The sequence below is a fragment of the Panicum virgatum genome, chromosome 1N (genome assembly GCF_016808335.1).
Source record: "Panicum virgatum strain AP13 chromosome 1N, P.virgatum_v5, whole genome shotgun sequence".
Lineage (NCBI taxonomy): Eukaryota > Viridiplantae > Streptophyta > Magnoliopsida > Poales > Poaceae > Panicum > Panicum virgatum.
The window spans coordinates 977,309-994,969 of record NC_053145.1 but is presented as its reverse complement, the minus strand read 5'-3'; the positions used below and the strand labels follow the sequence as shown (position 1 = coordinate 994,969).

General features: G+C 49.2%; 2 protein-coding genes across 2 annotated transcripts; one reads left to right on the top strand and one right to left on the bottom strand.

Moving 5' to 3' along the window:
* Window positions 1-5,989: 5,989 nt before the first annotated feature.
* LOC120654275 (uncharacterized ATP-dependent helicase YprA-like) lies at window positions 5,990-8,776 on the bottom strand. The gene has a single exon (XM_039931787.1). It carries the CDS (start codon window positions 8,774-8,776, stop codon window positions 5,990-5,992), a length of 2,787 nt encoding a protein of 928 aa, XP_039787721.1.
* A 2,774-nt stretch (window positions 8,777-11,550) lies between these two features.
* LOC120654403 (MDIS1-interacting receptor like kinase 1-like) lies at window positions 11,551-17,577 on the top strand. The gene is made up of 2 exons (XM_039931926.1): window positions 11,551-16,833; window positions 16,918-17,577. Exons 1-2 carry the CDS (start codon window positions 14,163-14,165, stop codon window positions 17,334-17,336), a joined length of 3,090 nt encoding a protein of 1,029 aa, XP_039787860.1. The 5' UTR covers window positions 11,551-14,162; the 3' UTR covers window positions 17,337-17,577.
* The last annotated feature ends 84 nt before the right edge of the window (window positions 17,578-17,661 follow it).

Below are 17,661 nucleotides of genomic sequence, written 5' to 3'. Positions count from 1 at the left end.
GTCCTGGATCTTATTAATGCTGTGTTCATGTGGAGTATATATAGAATTGTAGATGATCACTCTTTTAAAGTTTTTCATGCATGCATCCTCGTCATATTTTTAACTACTAGCAAACTAAATTCATGGCTTGGTAGTAGGTAGCTCCTTGATCGAAAACAAGATCATATCAAGTACTGCAAAAAGTCGTCCTAATAAGCCTGAATCGAATAATCGAGCAAGCTAAGGGCAATCCCAACCTAAGACACCACTACTAGTGCTTTCTTAATTGTCATGTCATATAAATACTACTCGTAGAAATTATCCTTAATGAATGGTTTCTTCAAAATAAATTGATATCCAATCATATCTTTTCTCTTTCTTTTCTTCTTCCAATCCTCTCTCCTTTTATATTGGTTTTCGCGTAGGCCACTGGCGGAGCTACATGTCGGCAAACATGGGCCGTGGCCCCTCCTTGGCCCAAATGAAATCATATAGCATCATTTCAAGTTTTGTTGGTTCAGTGATTTCCTTCTTGGTTAGAGTATTCAGAGAGCAACCACTGTGCATGATGTCTTCTTTGCTTCATTTCCGGTAAGAATATAAAGAGAAGAAGTGGTTTTGATGTCTTCACAGTACAAGGTTTTGACACACTTGAATGATAGATTGTTTCGGTTGCTTCTCACTCTACCAGTTTCATTTGAGTGTGTGCTTTTTCTACCTTGAAGATCATCAAAATAGGGTTGCGCAATACGATGGAAGACGAATTTCTTTGCAACATCTTGCTAGTATATATGTTTATAAGTTAGGCAAAATGCCCCCCCTACGGCTCATTTCCAGCTCTGCCACTGTCGTAGACATAGTTTTTTTCGCATGAGACATGAATTTTTCATATTTTTTCTTCTCTCCTCGTTAACTCTCCTTTCATCTTAGCTTTTACTTATATGCCAACGTATTTAATGCTCTAGAAACGAGCTGAGTTGGAGAGTTGAAACTGCCCTTACCACAAGCAAGCTAAACGACAAGCAAGCTAATAAAAGATAACTTATCTGCTGGGTGGGCTGCCAACCCTGCTATATGCATGCACGATAGGCTATCTCTCGCTAAGATATTTGGTCAAACTGCTATGTAGCTTTCCCTCCCTCCGATCCAGCCAGCCGGCCGCTCCCCTGCTGCTTCTTGGTCTTGGGTTGGGTCCCAAATCCCAATGCAAAATATTCCTTCTCTTAACCTCCGATCCACGTGTAGCCAACTGCTTGTTTATACGACTTTGACTTGAGCGCACACACGCAGCTAGCTTGACCAATGTACGCCAGCCGTACCGTACGTACAGCTATCAGCAACCACCCAACCATCACCATTATCTAGCTACTTCGAATAAACAACTCCTAGCTGCTTAACTATATTAGTATGTGTTATGATGGATATATACATATATGTATCCACAAAGATCTCAGAGGTTTTAAAGCCCTCCTTCTCATCGGAAATACAAGTAGTCTGTCTAAGAGCATCTCTTAGAGCTCTTGTATTTATGGATAGCTAAAATCTTGATATAGCTATTATGTAAAATGAAATAGCTAGCGAAAAAGGGATGAAATCCAACAATTTCTCCAAAATCCAAAAAGAGATGGCTAGTGCTCAGCGCTAGGTAAAGATGCCCAGCGGGCACCCCTCTGGATAGAAAACGAGGATAGAAGACGAGGTAGATAGAGGTAGATAGAGTTTCTATTGGATAGGAGTTTTTTTGTCTTTCTTTTTTTTAACTAACTCACCCAAGATAAAAAGAGCTCTTGGAGATGCTCTAAGTTAGCACATAGTAAGATTTTAATCTGCTCCATCTGTTCTGAAATATATGGTGTTTCGATGGTTATATTTCTATATATAGGAGGGAGAACCTTTTTAGCTTTAACCATCAAATGAAATCTCATATTAAGTTCACAATATAAGGTTGATGTCGACAGATTTATTATGATATACTTTTACATATATAACTCTTTCTATTGAAAAAACAAATGTACTCAACCTTCATAAAAATATATAAGACATTGGTTATGTATGTACCTGGACGAGTAGTACTACTTGTGCATATGCATAGGCCATATAGGCGGAGGGAGTGTATATTTTATATTTGTGATTAGGTGAAAACAAAAGGTTTTACGCTCCTATTTTCGAAGATTCTTGTATTGTATTTTTCTTTTGGTTCTAGAAGCCCGGCTTCCTTCGTTTTTAACACCCCGGCCGGGCTGCAAAGAATTTGAAAGTCAACTCTAGACAATGCATCCTGACACCCGTGGTAATAAAATTGGATGAACAATAACGCCCCCCTTACCTTAATTATTACTATTCAAAGGTGGCTTTATTTGCTCTCATATGGAGTAGTTATGTTGCTTGTTCTCTCTAAGCATGCATGAGCACGCAATGACTTGAAAGCTCATACGTACTTGGCCTCGCTCTCGGGCCGCCATATGTCATTAGGTCATCACCAACCCATAGTGTTTATAGATGGTATTTAAAGAGAAAAAAATATAAGAAACTATCCATAGACACTACCTCCCCAATGCATAGTTTCCATAATAATAATAATAAAAAATTTCATCTAATCTTCTCTTCTCTCTCCTTACCCCATCTTATCACTCTTCTCTCTTTCTTGGTTCTTGCGTAGATATAGTGTCTTGCATGAGAAACTATGTCTATCTTTTCTCTCATTAACTCATTTGTCCTGTCATCAAACTATTTATATGGCATCCTCATTAATGCTATAGAAACCATCTTAGTGGGAGGGTTGGGACGGATCTTATTCTCCTGTGGTCGATCTGTCTTGGATGCAGCGTCTAATGTCTGATCCAATGCATCCAAAGCTATCCTCCTCCCTCTAGCAGACATCCGAACGGCGTATGTTCCCAGTCCTAACCGACCACCTTACCTTGATGGCCAACTAATAACTTCTTGGATCATGAGTTTTAATTCTGAATCCATCCATCGATCCATCCATCCCAGTTACTCATAAAGCTAGCATGCATCTATCCCAGCTAATGCAATGCATGTACTATACTATATATATATTCTGGATCATTTGGTCTCGCAGAACGGCAGAACAGTAGTTTTTTCCCCCTTAATCTGCACCCTGCAGCCGTCCAAAGCAGACGATCTGTAATCTCGGGAGGATCAGAGATTCGTCTAGTATAAACAAGTTGTAACACCACTGGATTGGTTACTACTCTTGAACAAGTTGCAAGCGCAAGTCAACTATACACGCAGCTAAGACTTGGGTGAGTCAGTGCACGCTTGGAACCACATCGCAGATGGACCCGATAGTAAATAGGAATCTAGATTCATAGATCAAAAGACTTGATCTCATATGCAATAGGGCCATGGAGGGATAGCAAAGGAACTCATGTATACCCACAACGTAGTGCTGAGTTCACCTTATGGGCATTACCAAATTTCACCTAGCAAAACTGACCTAAGAATAACGAGAACTTGCATACTGCAGCCGAGCAAAAAGCATCAATCAAAACGTGAACTGACAGATGAAGAATAACTAAACGCCTTCAATTTAACATAATAATAGCAGCTCACACTGGCAGTGGAGGACCTAAACTAAGCAAGCAATGCTGTAAGAGCAGCTCTCACACACCGGCAGTGCTGTAAGAGCAGTCACAGACTGGTGTCAAAACTAAGCAATAAAGGAATCTGGGGGCATTGGGCTTACTCTACACATGTGTTAGAGGAAAGGTTTATTTTCTTAAAAAAAGGATCATATATAGCCATGCTCTTTCCTCTTACATGTATCTTTCCTATACTGCATTTTTTAATAGAATATTTTGATCGGCATTAAATAAATCAAGAAGGAGAAGGGCTAAGGTATACTGTATGTTAGCTCAATCAGCATGTAAGGAACTTGGCACAATTTATGCCATTTCGAGTGATTTTGATGATCGAATGACAACACAATACTTGGACTAATATGATTGTTAAGATGACCATTCTCAGGCGTTTAGGTTCAAGTGATGACAAAGAGAAAGAAAAGATAGGCGCAGCAAGGCCCGAAGGGCCGCCCCTACGGAGGTTCCGCTACCCGGTTAGCGGACGGGGGTCGAGGGGGAGCCGCCCCTCGCGGGTCTTAGGGCAGCGCCCTGAAAGCTCTTCGGTCTGAAGCACCGGAAGAACCGACGCATGAAGCATCGGTGCATCCGATGGTTGTCGGAAGAACTGACGCCATGGCAGAAGGGAATCAAAGCCAAGTCAGCTTATGAGCACCGGATGAACCGACGGGTCAAAAAGGGGCATCGGTGCATTGGGCGTCCTATGTTCCAGAGACGATGTCAAGAGCCCAGGAGAAGATTCTTCAGCACCGGTTAAACCGGTGAAGCATCGGTGCATACCATCGGTGTAATGACGTCAGCTGTCAGGAGAAGATCCTTAAGCACCGGATGAACCGGTGATGCATCGGAACAAAGCATCGGTTGAACCGATGGTCACTGTGTTAGCTGTCAGGCGTTCAACGGCTACTTCGGGTTATGAGTGACCGGATGAACCGGCGCTACCCCTGCCAGAGGCATCGGTTCATCCGATGATACGCAGATTTTCAGCTGACCGTTGGAGCAACGGCTAAAAGACTTGGTGGCCTATATATATGCCTCACCCCGGCCATTTGAAGCTTGCTGGAGTTGCTGAACATCCCACACACACCCAAAAACATCTCCAAGCCATACAAAAGCATCAAGATCATATCCTTAGCCTTTAGCACACTTTGAGAGTGTTGTGTAAAGGATTAGCTCTTAGTGAGTGAGATTGCAAGGCTTCAAGCCTTTGTGCTGTGGTTCATTAGCGAACCAAAACAAAAGCTTGGTGCGCCGGCACCTTGGAGCGTGAAGCTCGCCGGCAACGTCATCGACCCTCCGACTTGGTGTGGAGCGGCGACGACATCTTTGTGCGGGGGACGTGGAGACCCCCATCCTTTGTGGAGAAGCTCCTTAGTGGAACCCAGGGTCAAGGTGACTGTGATTGTGTTCACGGAAGAGACTTGGTGGCCGAGTAGCAATACTCTTAGTGAGTGCTACAACAACGTGGATGTAGGTGTGCCTTTGTGGCTAACCGAACCACGGGATAAACACCCACGTCAAGAGTTTGCTATCTCCTATCCCGCTCTTTAAGCTTCCGCATTTCATACTAGCAATTTGTATGTCCTTACTTTCATAGAGTAGTTTCTTGATAGGAAAGTCTATAGGTTGCTAAACTCTTTTGGGATAGGGGTTTTACACTAGAACAACCTAGTTGCACATCTAGATAGCATGTTTTAGTTTAAGTTTTGTGCAAACTAGTTGGAGCCATAGGTCTAAGTTTTTATTAGTGACTAATTCACCCCCTCCCCCTCTTAGGCTAGAGCACCCGATCAATATCACAGCATAATACTGCGAGCTGTTTTAGTATCCCCAGACTTGCACTATTCTTCATTTTCCCTGCAAGGAAGCAACATTCATTTTACGATTTGAGCTAAAACTTGATAAATCTATGTAATGTCCTCCCTTGACATTTGTGGAAAAAGAGTGTCATGGTAAGGACTGCAAGAAAATGGAACCACAAATATTCTGACCAACATTGAACTGGGGAATCTAAATAGCCTGCTTTCTCAGTTTATTATACTGAACCTAACCCAAACCATATTCGAGGGAGGCAAAAAAGGTCTCCAAATACTGACCATGAAACACGCAATAGACATCGGCTGGTATCGATAAGGCATACGACAAAACAAGCATCAGTAAACAAAGACAGAAACATCATTGCATACCAATAAAGTAGAGGCAAGTATGCAAATTTGTTTGGGGTTATAATTGCAACTTATTACTGTCCTATACAGAACAGCACAAATACTGACTCATCCTTTTCATTTGAAATTCTATGTCCTGACATGCTACCAGTCATATTACATCACTACGATGCATCAATGGAGTGAGCGTTGTGAAGAGAAGAACGTTATAGCAGTCAGGTGTCTCTCTTGCACATCAGGTTATCAGTTCTGCTGAGAACCATCTTTGCCATAAACAGGCAACGTTTCGTTTTCAATTACTCCTTTGAGAATCAAAACTGCCGCCGCCTTATCCAGATTCTTGTTATATGCGCCACATGCAAATGACTGGATGCAATTTGGGCAACCATCCAAGTTGGTACAGCCGCATGCTGAAATAAGTTGTAAAGCGGCAACCAGCAGCTCCCCAAAGAGCAGCTTGACCTGTGATGCCAAGCCGATGCCACCGGGGTGTTTATCATAGATCAGAATTCTGTCAGGAGTTTCAGATGTTTGTTGAGGGTCTGCACACTGTGTCCCGAGATCAGAAGTACTGCACATCATATGCAAAGGTACTATACTTAGAAGAGCATGCGACGCAGCATGAACACCACCTTGAAATCCCAATTTCCTTTGCTCGATGGCTGCCCTTGTCGATTTGGGAACACTAACCCAAGCAGCTTGAGTGTCGAAGGAGTATGGAGGCAAGTCAAGCTTAATGCTGTCAGAGAACAGGTTGTTCGATTTCCAAATCCGGTCAAAGCAGACCCATTTGGTCGTCACCTTGCAATCGTTTGCTTGAGCAGTTGTCCTGATCATGTCAGTTTTAGATGACGCGCTTGTAGGAAGCAAAGCAATATCACCTTCAAGGACACTGATCTCGGTGTGGTCTCGAATTTTAGTGTAGTACTTGAGATCAGCTACTCTACAGTAAGCTGTCCTTGAGGAGTGATCAAGCCTCTCAATTAAATAGCTGCAGCCTTGATGCATGTAAACAGCACCTTCATACACCTGAAAGAAAGCCTTGCTTTCCTCGATCTCCTCTAGCACTCGATAACCTTGCTTGTCAATCACCTTGTACCGATCATGTTCTATTGCTCGTATGCTCACCGTACGCGAAGGGCTCTTGTCAGATCCAACATATTTCCACACGCCTGAATCTTCAGCCTGATTGTTCATCAGACATCCTTTGTCTTTCAGTGTCACCATCGCACTGTTCATACCAGAACCAAAGTATCTCTCATCGTGCTCCGGATGTAACGGCTTTTCGAAAGCAGCACAGGCAAGATGCTGCCCCAGGACCTTCTGATTCTGGGAATCGACCTGGCAACGCTCAACCGGCTTACCAAAGAGCTTCTGTGGGAAGTTCATGAAGTACTGATCCAGAGCACCCTCAAAGCCAACATAAACAGCAATTGATTGCTTCGATCTCCGTCCAGATCGCCCTGCCTGCTGCCAGAAGCTGGCAATGCTTCCGGGGAACCCGAGATGCAATGTCGCATCGATGTGGCCGACATCGATCCCAAGCTCAAGAGCATTCGTCGCCGCCACGCCGCGAAGTTTTCCCCCAAAGAGGTCAGCCTCGATCTTCCTCCGATCCTCTGCGACATAGCCACCACGGTACACGCAGATGGAATCCGCGAGCTCCACCGACGTCTCCTCGAGGATCTCGCGCGTACGCGCGAGCACCATCTCGCAGAGCTTCTTCGTCTTGCAGAACGCGATGCAGCGGAGCCCGTGCTGGACCATCTCGGCGAGCAGGTAGGAGACCTCCTGTATCGGGCTCGGGCGCCTCTCCTGCGCCCTGGCCACCGCCGGGTTCCACAGGAGGAAGTACTTGGAGCCGCAAGGACTCCCATCGTTCTGGACGAGCTCGACGTCGTCGAGCTTGGCCAGCTCCATGACGTGCTCCCGGGGGTTCGCCAATGTCGCGGTGCAGAATATGAACTTGGGATGGCTGCCATAGACATCTGCGCAGATGCGCTTCAGCCTCCTCAGGATCAGCGCGGTGTGGCAGCCGAAGGCGCCCTTGTACGAATGCGCCTCGTCGATGACAACGTACTCGAGATTGGACAGAATTCTCCTGAACTGCGCGTGGCACGGCAGGATGGACATGTGCAGCATGTCCGGGTTGGTGATGAGCAGCCGCGCGCCGTCCCTGACCTTTGCACGGTCTTTCATCGGAGTGTCGCCGTCGTAGATGCTGACATCCAAATCGCACTGCTGCCCCTTGGTCATCTCGAGCAGAGTCTTGAGCTGGTCCTGCGCGAGCGCCTTGGTCGGGAAGATGTAGAGCGCGCACGACGTCGAACTCGGGCTCGAGACGGACTCGAGCACGGGGACGTTGTAGCACAGGGACTTGCCGCTGGACGTGGAGGTCGAGACGACGACGTGCTTGCCGGAGACGGCGGCCTCGATGGCCTCAGCCTGGTGGCTGTACAGCCTCGTGACTCCGATGGCGTTGAGCGCGTCCCTCGTGGGCTGCGAGAGATGAGGAGGGAGCGGGGAGAAGGACGCCTCCCTGCCGGGGATCTCCTGGACATGCCTGACCTGGCCGTGCTTCCCGAGCCCTTGCTTGAGGTGGTCCACCATCGGCGCAGGGCCCAGCGGCTGCTCGCCGTGGCAGTAGAAGGACGATGAGGCAGGGTTGCTGCTGGCCACCCCGGCGATCTTGGCATAGACATCCTCTCCGTGCCAAGAGGACGCAAAGAACTTCCTCTTTTTGTCCGAGGCGAACACGGGCGGCGGCGCGGGCCTGGCGGCAAAGGGGATGAGGGAGACGAACTCCCCCAGGGCGAGGGACAGGCCGGCGAGCTTGGCGTCGAGGAGGAGCTTTCCGCCGCGGAGGAAGAGGTGGAAGGCCGAGGCGGCCTGCGCGGGCGGGAAGGAGGCCCGCAGCGCCGCCTTGAGGTCCCGCACGGAGGCCGCGGCGGGGAGGCGGACGGTCGTGGTGCGGCCGTCGAGCGCGCGCACCGGGAGGAGCACCACCGCGCGCTGCTCTCTCCCCGCCATTGCCGCCGACGAGGAAGGGAACCGCAAGCGAGATCGCGAATTCGCGATGCGTTGCCGGCGGTGGTGTGTTCGACACGGAGCAGGAGTCCGAGCCCGACCAAGTGTCAGGCCCGTTTAGGATGGCCCACTCGCAGTCAGGGCCCTTCAACCGGATTCACGTGGGCCGAAGAACGAGCCAGAAAAACGAGCCACGGACGTGCGGCCCGCAAGGCAAGATAAGCGGCCACAGACTGGGCCAAGTGTCTTGGGCCGCAAACGAATTTTGAGCTCCTACCACTGCTGGAAATTTTTTTCTGACAAAAATACATTGCGAGAAGAGACTAAAGTTATCTAGAAGTACAAGTAAGTCCCTCCTAATAATTATCCTGGATCCGCCACTGCCGCTGAACCTCTCTGATGATGCTGTTGCTTATTGTAAGAATGGAGGATCCAAGTAAATTGTGGCAGAGAGTTTCAGCCATCTGCTGGTTTCCCTCAGGACGATCCTAGTGAACAGTTTGATGCACATGTACATGCTCGACAGAATATGGCATTTGGCCGTCATGGCGTGTGTTGCAGTTGCGTGTTTGCGGCAAGCATACCATGCTCATGCATGTGTCGCCGCCACCTGCCGCCGATGAATGATTGATCCTTGGATCGATTTGGGTTCGTACGTTCCAACTAGCAGAGCTCGATGATCCCCAACTCCCAAATTAAAGGCAAGCAAGGTACACCGGCATGCAGGCGGTCGATGGATCCATGGATGGAAATGTCATCAACATGGTTGCTGATGCTTCACCAAACGCGTCTAGCTAGCCAGCAAACCATGCACAAGAGAAAATTAAAGTTGACAGACAGAATTGTATCTCGCTCGTATTATTTTAGATGATGAGCCAGGGAATTGAATGGAATGCAGGGTTCATGCTTGGTAATGGTTTCAGGCTTACATGTAGTAGTAGCTCCATTGTTGGAGACAAACACACATCCTACTCACTGACAAGCAGGGGCCCAGCCCTGTTGGCCCCACATGGAGGTGGGCAACTTGCATCTGATGATCTAGGCAGTGCTGGAACAATTATTCCAGTGTTAAATAAAATTAAATACATCATCATTACAGTAGTGAAAGGTGCACATACACATGCATATACTTTGGAAGCTGCTTAGCAAGAGGGTTTCACATGGCCTGCCCAACCTCAGTTTATCGTTGCCTGCCTATCTAATATCCATCCATCCATCCATCCAGGGGCCACATGTGCGCATGCATGTGGCTTACCTAGCCAAGCAACTAGTAGCAGCTAGTAGGGTGCTGAGGCTGTTAAGCCTAACCGAATTATATTATTCCCCTTCCTTCTCCATGATTAATCTGCATGTTTCTCTCCATGTTAAATGATTCCGATATATATATTGCTCTTCTACTTTTTTTTTTGCAACAATAAGGTACGGCGCCCTCTCTTGATTTCACATGCAAATAATTCCCTCTACTCTAATAAATCGATCTGTACTTTTTTTTCCATGGGCATATAGAGTCTGCTAATTGTCGTAAATTTTGGGAAGGAATTATCAATATTTATTTAGAATAATTAAAGAGTGCATTCTGACTCATACTACACCTATCTATGACTGCTAGTAAATACTAACCTGAAATGCATTCTTTGTTTTCCTCATATTATCAAATATCTGTATTACAATGTATCATACTGCAACTGTACAATACACAATGTCAGCTTAATAGTGCTATTACCAAAATTTCAACTTCAATTTGATGCGTCCAAGGGAAACTGCCAACCTGCTGAACCTAACAAATAAAGCTGACAGCAGACACCAAAGATGAGATGTTATATGTTCCACCCAAACCAACCCTTCTCCTCCTGCATGAAGCGGCAACAAGCGCACATAACATGGGAAGATTCTCGTGCCAACACAAGGGTGGCGAAATTCTCACTAGCTCATCTCCCACTGGCCATGCAACATGCACCCCAACTAATCATCCATAACTCATAAGGGAGAGCTAGCTTTGTTTATTACTTGACGGTTGCATTAGTGCCGTCTAGCCTGTTCGATCTGTCCTTAATTTGATACTGCTGCTTCTGAATGATTGGTGAGAGAATAATTGCCAAACAAGGTGAGGTAGAAACCAGCAGGGAATGAGAACTTCAGGGATTTCTTATGGTTTCAGTTATCTTTGGGTTTTTTTCTTTTTGACTTTTTAATCCTGGAATGATAGCAGGACAGGAGTCATGGATGGATGGTAGCTTTGGGCTGTGGAAAACTCCTCGAGTTGCGCTAAAGACAGTGACATCTCCGTCATGTCTGTTGAGACATTGTTTGTTTGCTTATTGCCCCTCCTGTCGGTTAATAAACATGTACGGAATTTATCCAGTGCTCCAAGCTTAATAAGACTCAAGTCAATCGTTTATGTGAAAACTATATATACTGCAACCATGCATCTTGTTGCTATGCACAGTGGAAACTTTACATTAGTAGACGACACATGACAAGTCCATAAATGCATCATGAAACTTACTAACTGAAAGATCATTTCGCAACAAGCCGGTGCAAAATGATTGAGTGCTGCATGGATATTACATGGAATGGAAGCAAAGAAGGCTGGCTACCTAATGATGATAGAATGTCACTACAGGCTAGCATAACCAACTTTGAGGGATCCTTTTTTTTTCCTCAACACATCAAACTCATGTCTGCATGATTAAGTTTGGTTGGTGCCAACAGTTGCTTAAATAGCACAGCACGCCATTGCATGACCTGCTGATCATCTCCATCTTGAGTACGTTAGCCTGCACCTCTAGCTCGCTGCACATTGAAGTCTGAACAGCTAGCTCAAAAGTTGATTAGCCATATACATTAAACCATATAAATTGGTTTGGTTTTTGTTCCCTACTCCCTAGCTAGGCTTTGTATTAATTCAGCCGTTTTGATCAAGATGTGTTTCTAGACGTTTTGGTGTGCTGTGGCACGTCACTTTGGATACTGGCATTCTGATGATTTGTGCCACATACATCAAAGTGGAGTAGAAACACAAGTTGATCAGATACCTTCAGTGCCTCCTCGGTTGTCCAATGGTGTGCTTGTCATGAATTCAGCATTCCTCCAAGGTGCAACAATCAGATTTATCATTCAGTATTCGACATTACAAAATGGTGCATAAAGGTGTGGATGTATAATTTGCAGAAGACTTAGGAGGTTAAGCCTACCTTATTTTTGTTTCTGTTTCTTTCTTTCTTTCTTCTTAGAATTAAGATCAAATAAAAAAGACTTGCTATGCAGTGCAAGGCATTCAGACTCCAGAATAATGAAATTAAACAAGAGCATTGTGTCCTCCTTTTTTTTTTGCCCATTCCGGCATTTCCTGGTGATCAACATTCTTTTGCTTCCTGTTTGTCTAACCTTCAATAGGTTATTCGCTTCTGATCACCATTAGTAAATTGGCAGCATTTACATGTTAATTGCTAGTTACTAAAAGGCTGAATCAGTGTCTATTAAACATCTTTTTCTTACATTTATTATCTTCGAAATGCCTATAATATTACAAATATTTCAGTATTCTCATAGGGGTGGCATCCTAAGGCCTATATGCCTATACTCATGGCTCCGAGCCTCTGAAAGCACAAGATTGACAGATTTTGTAGAGTATCAGCTAGGGCTTCACAGTGTAGAAAGCTAGAGGATAGCTGGTTGATACTATCCCTAGTACCAATTGTTAAAACAAAGACCATGAAATCAGTTTGATACTTGATAGACAGCAATTACTTGGTTGTGGTGTTCTTCTGTTCATGTGCGAAATGTTTGTTTGCACTTTTACCTTGCTCAGTATATGAACCACCTGACCTCTTTTCACTAGTTCTTTTTTTCCATTACGATCAACTGGTCACACTTAATCGATTAATTACTCGGATGGCAGAAGGAAGCTTCTACAGTTCAATTCTTGCAATGCCAGTTCCCTGTTTTCTTATTTCAAAGAACTTCACTGTCTGTTCTATGTTCTAATGATCCTTTCCCTGTGCAATGATCATGCTACTCTTTTGACGACTTGATCAGATATGAACAAGTGCATATGGCAGCCTTGCAGGCCAATTTTACCAATAACTTGTGACTCTTTTCCTGAATGCTTTAGCAGCCTTCTGAATGTGTCAACTCTGTTTTTTAATTAACCCATTTAATTATGCTGCTAGTACCTATGTTGCCTTCAATAGATGCAGTTGTGGTGACATTCTACTGGGGGCATGTGCCAAGCAATGCACCAGCAATCCTCTTGTCAGAGAACAGCAGTAACAGCAGCTGCTACTGCTCACTGTCACAGGAATGATTAGCATAAATTTTATTTTAACAAGGTCAACTTGGGCAGCCTTAACACATGCACCACGGTACATATCCTCCAGGACGGGTAAACTTTCTTTAATTTTTATGAAAGACATGTGTCCAGATCTGAGCTAGGGTGCTTGAATCAGGACAACAACAAGAACATACCCTCTTGTCTCCCTTTGGGTTAACTCTATTCTGCAATGGAAGCATCATGTTCCTCTAACTGGTATATGGCATAGTATGAACACTGCTTGATTTGCTAAAAATCATAGTACCTGTTATTGTCCTCATGGCTTCTGTGTGTAGTGTACCGTAGAGAGTAGGAACTAGCTCCTACAGTCCTACTGGTGCTCCTAGATCAGGATCAGTTGAAATGTTAGGCCAGCATCTACACAACAAAATGCAGAAGCTGATCTGTTTCAGAGCTTCATAAGCAGAAGCTAGCTCCCAAAGAATAGGCCGTACAAATACCCAGTTTACAGCAGGTCGGTCTCTGATTATTAGTACTACCTACAAGTAATCAGACCCTGAAAGCTAGAGCAGCTAATCTACTGTCAGCAGTGACAGAGAATGTAAATTAAGCATGCTATTAATCTACTCTGATCATATGGGGGCAGGCACAAAGTAAAAGATTAAACAATGCCACATTGCCCAAAAGCAGGTTGGAAAAGCCATGACTTTAAAACACATTCCCTCCATGTTCCATGTTCTCATGTTCCATCCCCTACCAGCTCCAGCTCCGGAACCCAGCTCACATTCGTTCACTGGGTGAGGTGTCCAGGCACTAAACAAACAACATGGTGGCATGTTAAGAAATGCCAAGAAGATTCATTAGATTATTACATGCTTTAACCAATCTTCTAGTGAGAATGATATAAAGCCTTTTCTGCCATCTTCATCTTCTAGCTAGCTGCAGCCTCTGCTCTTCCTGCAGATGCGGTGTCAGTGAATTAGCTAGGCAAGCCAGACAGTGCCTCTGACATGGCGCAGCACTAGAAGCAGCAGAGGCCCTGCAGCCAGAACAGGTGCTAGAAGCAGCTGATTTCAGCTGCCAAAAGCGCTTCTAGGAAAGTACTAGAACATTCTAATGGAAGCAAGAGCGCCAGTTCTGGTCCTAGCAGTGACACTGTCCTTGATCTTGGCTACCGGCGTTGGTGCGGCCGGCGGCGACGATCGGGCGGCGCTGGTCGCGCTCAAGGCGGGCTTTATTGACTCGTTGGGCGTGCTCGTCGACTGGAAGGATGGCGGCAGGGCCTCGTCGCATTGCAGCTGGACCGGCGTCGGGTGCAACGCCGCCGGCCTCGTCGACCGCCTTGATCTCTCGGGGAAGAACCTGAGTGGCAAGGTCACCGACGACGTGCTCAGGCTGCCGTCGCTCACCGTCCTCAACCTCTCCTCCAACGCGTTCTCCGTCGCGCTGCCCAAGTCTCTCGCCGCGCTGTCCAACCTCCAGGTGTTGGATGTGAGCCAGAACTCCTTCGAGGGCGCGTTCCCCGCCGGCCTCGGCTCCTGCGCTGACCTCGTCACCGTCAATGCCTCCGGCAACAACTTCGTCGGCGCCCTCCCCGCCGACCTCGCCAATGCCACGTCCCTCGAGACCATCGACCTGAGGGGCAGCTTCTTCGGCGGTGCCATCCCGGCGGCGTACCGGAGCCTCACCAAGCTCAAGTTCCTGGGCCTCTCCGGCAACAACATCACCGGCAAGATCCCGCCAGAGCTCGGCGAGCTCGAATCGCTCGAGAGCCTGATCATCGGGTACAATGCGCTCGAGGGAGGCATCCCACCGGAGCTCGGCAACCTCGCCAACCTCCAGTACCTCGACCTCGCCGTCGGCAGTCTCGACGGGCCCATCCCAGCTGAGCTCGGCAAGCTTCCGGCGCTCACCTCGCTTTACCTGTACAAGAACAACCTCGAAGGCAAGATACCGCCGGAGCTCGGCAACATCTCCACACTCGTCTTCCTCGACCTGTCCGACAACCTGCTGACGGGCCCGATCCCCGACGAGCTATCGCAGTTGAGCCACCTCCGGCTGCTCAACCTCATGTGCAACCACCTCGACGGCACCGTGCCGGCGACCATCGGCGACATGCCGAGCCTGGAGGTGCTCGAGCTGTGGAACAACTCCTTGACGGGGCAGCTTCCCGCGACGCTCGGCAAGAGCTCGCCGCTGCAGTGGGTGGACGTGTCGTCCAACTCCTTCACCGGCCCCGTGCCGGCTGGGATCTGCGACGGCAAGGCGCTCGCCAAGCTGATCATGTTCAACAACGGCTTCACCGGCGGGATCCCGGCCGGTCTCGCGTCGTGCGCGTCTCTGGTGCGCGTGCGCATGCAGAGCAACCGGCTCACCGGCGCGATCCCCATCGGGTTCGGCAAGCTGCCGTCGCTGCAGCGGCTGGAGCTCGCCGGCAACGACCTGACGGGAGATATCCCCGGCGACCTCGCGTCGTCTACGTCGCTATCGTTCATCGACTTTTCCCGCAACCACCTCCAGTACTCGGTGCCGTCGAGCCTCTTCACGATCCCGACCTTGCAGAGCTTCCTGGCGTCGGACAACATCATCTCCGGCCAGCTCCCCGACGAGTTCCAAGACTGCCCGGCACTGGCAGCGCTGGACCTGTCCAACAACCGGCTCGCCGGCGCGATACCGTCCAGCCTGGCCTCGTGCCAGAGGCTGGTCAAGCTCAACCTCAGGCACAATCGGCTCACCGGCGAGATCCCGAAGGCGCTCGCCATGATGCCGGCGATGGCCATTCTTGATCTGTCGAGCAACTCCTTGACCGGCGGCATACCGGAGAATTTCGGGAGCTCGCCGGCGCTGGAGACGCTCAACCTGGCGTACAACAACCTCACCGGGCCCGTGCCCGGGAACGGCGTCCTGCGTTCCATCAACCCCGACGAGCTTGCCGGCAACGCGGGGCTGTGCGGTGGCGTGCTCCCGCCGTGCTACGGGAGCCGCGACACGGGCCTGGCGGCGCGCCCCCGCGGCAGCGCGCGCCTCAGGCGCATCGCGGTGGGGTGGCTGGTGGGGATGCTCGCCGTCGTCGCCGCGTTCGCGGCTCTGCTCGGCGGGCGCTACGCGTACCGCCGGTGGTACGTGGGCGGCGCCGGGTGCTGCGACGACGAGAACCTCGGCGCGGAGTCCGGCGCCTGGCCGTGGCGGCTGACGGCGTTCCAGCGGCTGGGGTTCACGAGCGCCGACGTGCTGGCGTGCATCAAGGAGGCGAACGTGATCGGCATGGGCGCGACCGGGGTGGTGTACAAGGCGGAGCTCCCGCGCGCGCGCGCCGTGGTCGCCGTGAAGAAGCTGTGGCGGCCGGCGCCGATGGACGGCGACGCGGCGGCGGCGGCGAGCGAGCTGACCGCGGACGTGCTCAAGGAGGTGGGGCTCCTGGGGCGGCTCCGGCACCGGAACATCGTGCGGCTGCTGGGGTACCTGCACAACGACACGGACGCGATGATGCTGTACGAGTTCATGCCCAACGGCAGCCTGTGGGAGGCGCTGCACGGCCCGCCGGAGAAGCGGACGCTGGCGGACTGGGTGTCGCGCTACGACGTCGCCGCCGGCGTGGCGCAGGGCCTCGCGTACCTCCACCACGACTGCCACCCGGCGGTGATCCACCGCGACATCAAGTCCAACAACATCCTCCTCGACGCCAACATGGAGGCCCGCATCGCCGACTTCGGCCTCGCCCGCGCCCTGGCGCGCACCAACGAGTCCGTCTCCGTCGTCGCCGGCTCCTACGGCTACATCGCGCCAGGTAGCATTCCAAAATTTGAATTCAGAGAATTCAAATTCAATCTCGAATGAATTCAGAGATTGATGGGACGAACTTGATGTGCAGAGTACGGGTACACGCTCAAGGTGGACCAGAAGAGCGACATCTACAGCTACGGCGTGGTGCTGATGGAGCTCATCACGGGGCGCCGCGCCGTGGAGGCGGAGTTCGGCGAGGGGCAGGACATCGTGGGGTGGGTGCGGGACAAGATCCGGAGCAACACGGTGGAGGAACACCTGGACGCGCACGTCGGCGGCCGGTGCGCGCACGTCCGGGAGGAGATGCTGCTGGTGCTGCGCATCGCCGTGCTCTGCACCGCCCGGGCGCCGCGGGACCGGCCGTCCATGCGCGACGTCATCACCATGCTCGGCGAGGCCAAGCCGCGCCGCAAGAGCGGGAGCAGCGGCGGCAAGCCGGAGCCCGCCGTGGCGGTGGACAAGGACAGGCCGGTGTTCAGCACCACGCCGGACTCCGACTACGCCTAGGCGCCAAGGCTTACTTAGCCTGCTGCACATGCTTCTCTCCCCTTTTCAGTGCCTGCTAATGATTTGTTCATGTACGTAGATTTTGATGCTGCAGGGTTTTGAGCCTGCAACCTAGTAAAAAATTTGCTGTGAAGATTAACTAGCCGTAGATCATGTAGATTATGAATGTAAGAAGGTGGATAATAAGCTCAGGTATTTTGATTCACATACATACATATAAAAAGAAAGAAAGCAGACTCAAATGAGCATGCCTGTTTTGCCACTTGTGTGATGAACTGATGATGCTCAGGCCCTCTGCAAATAGTGATGCTATATTTGGGAGGCT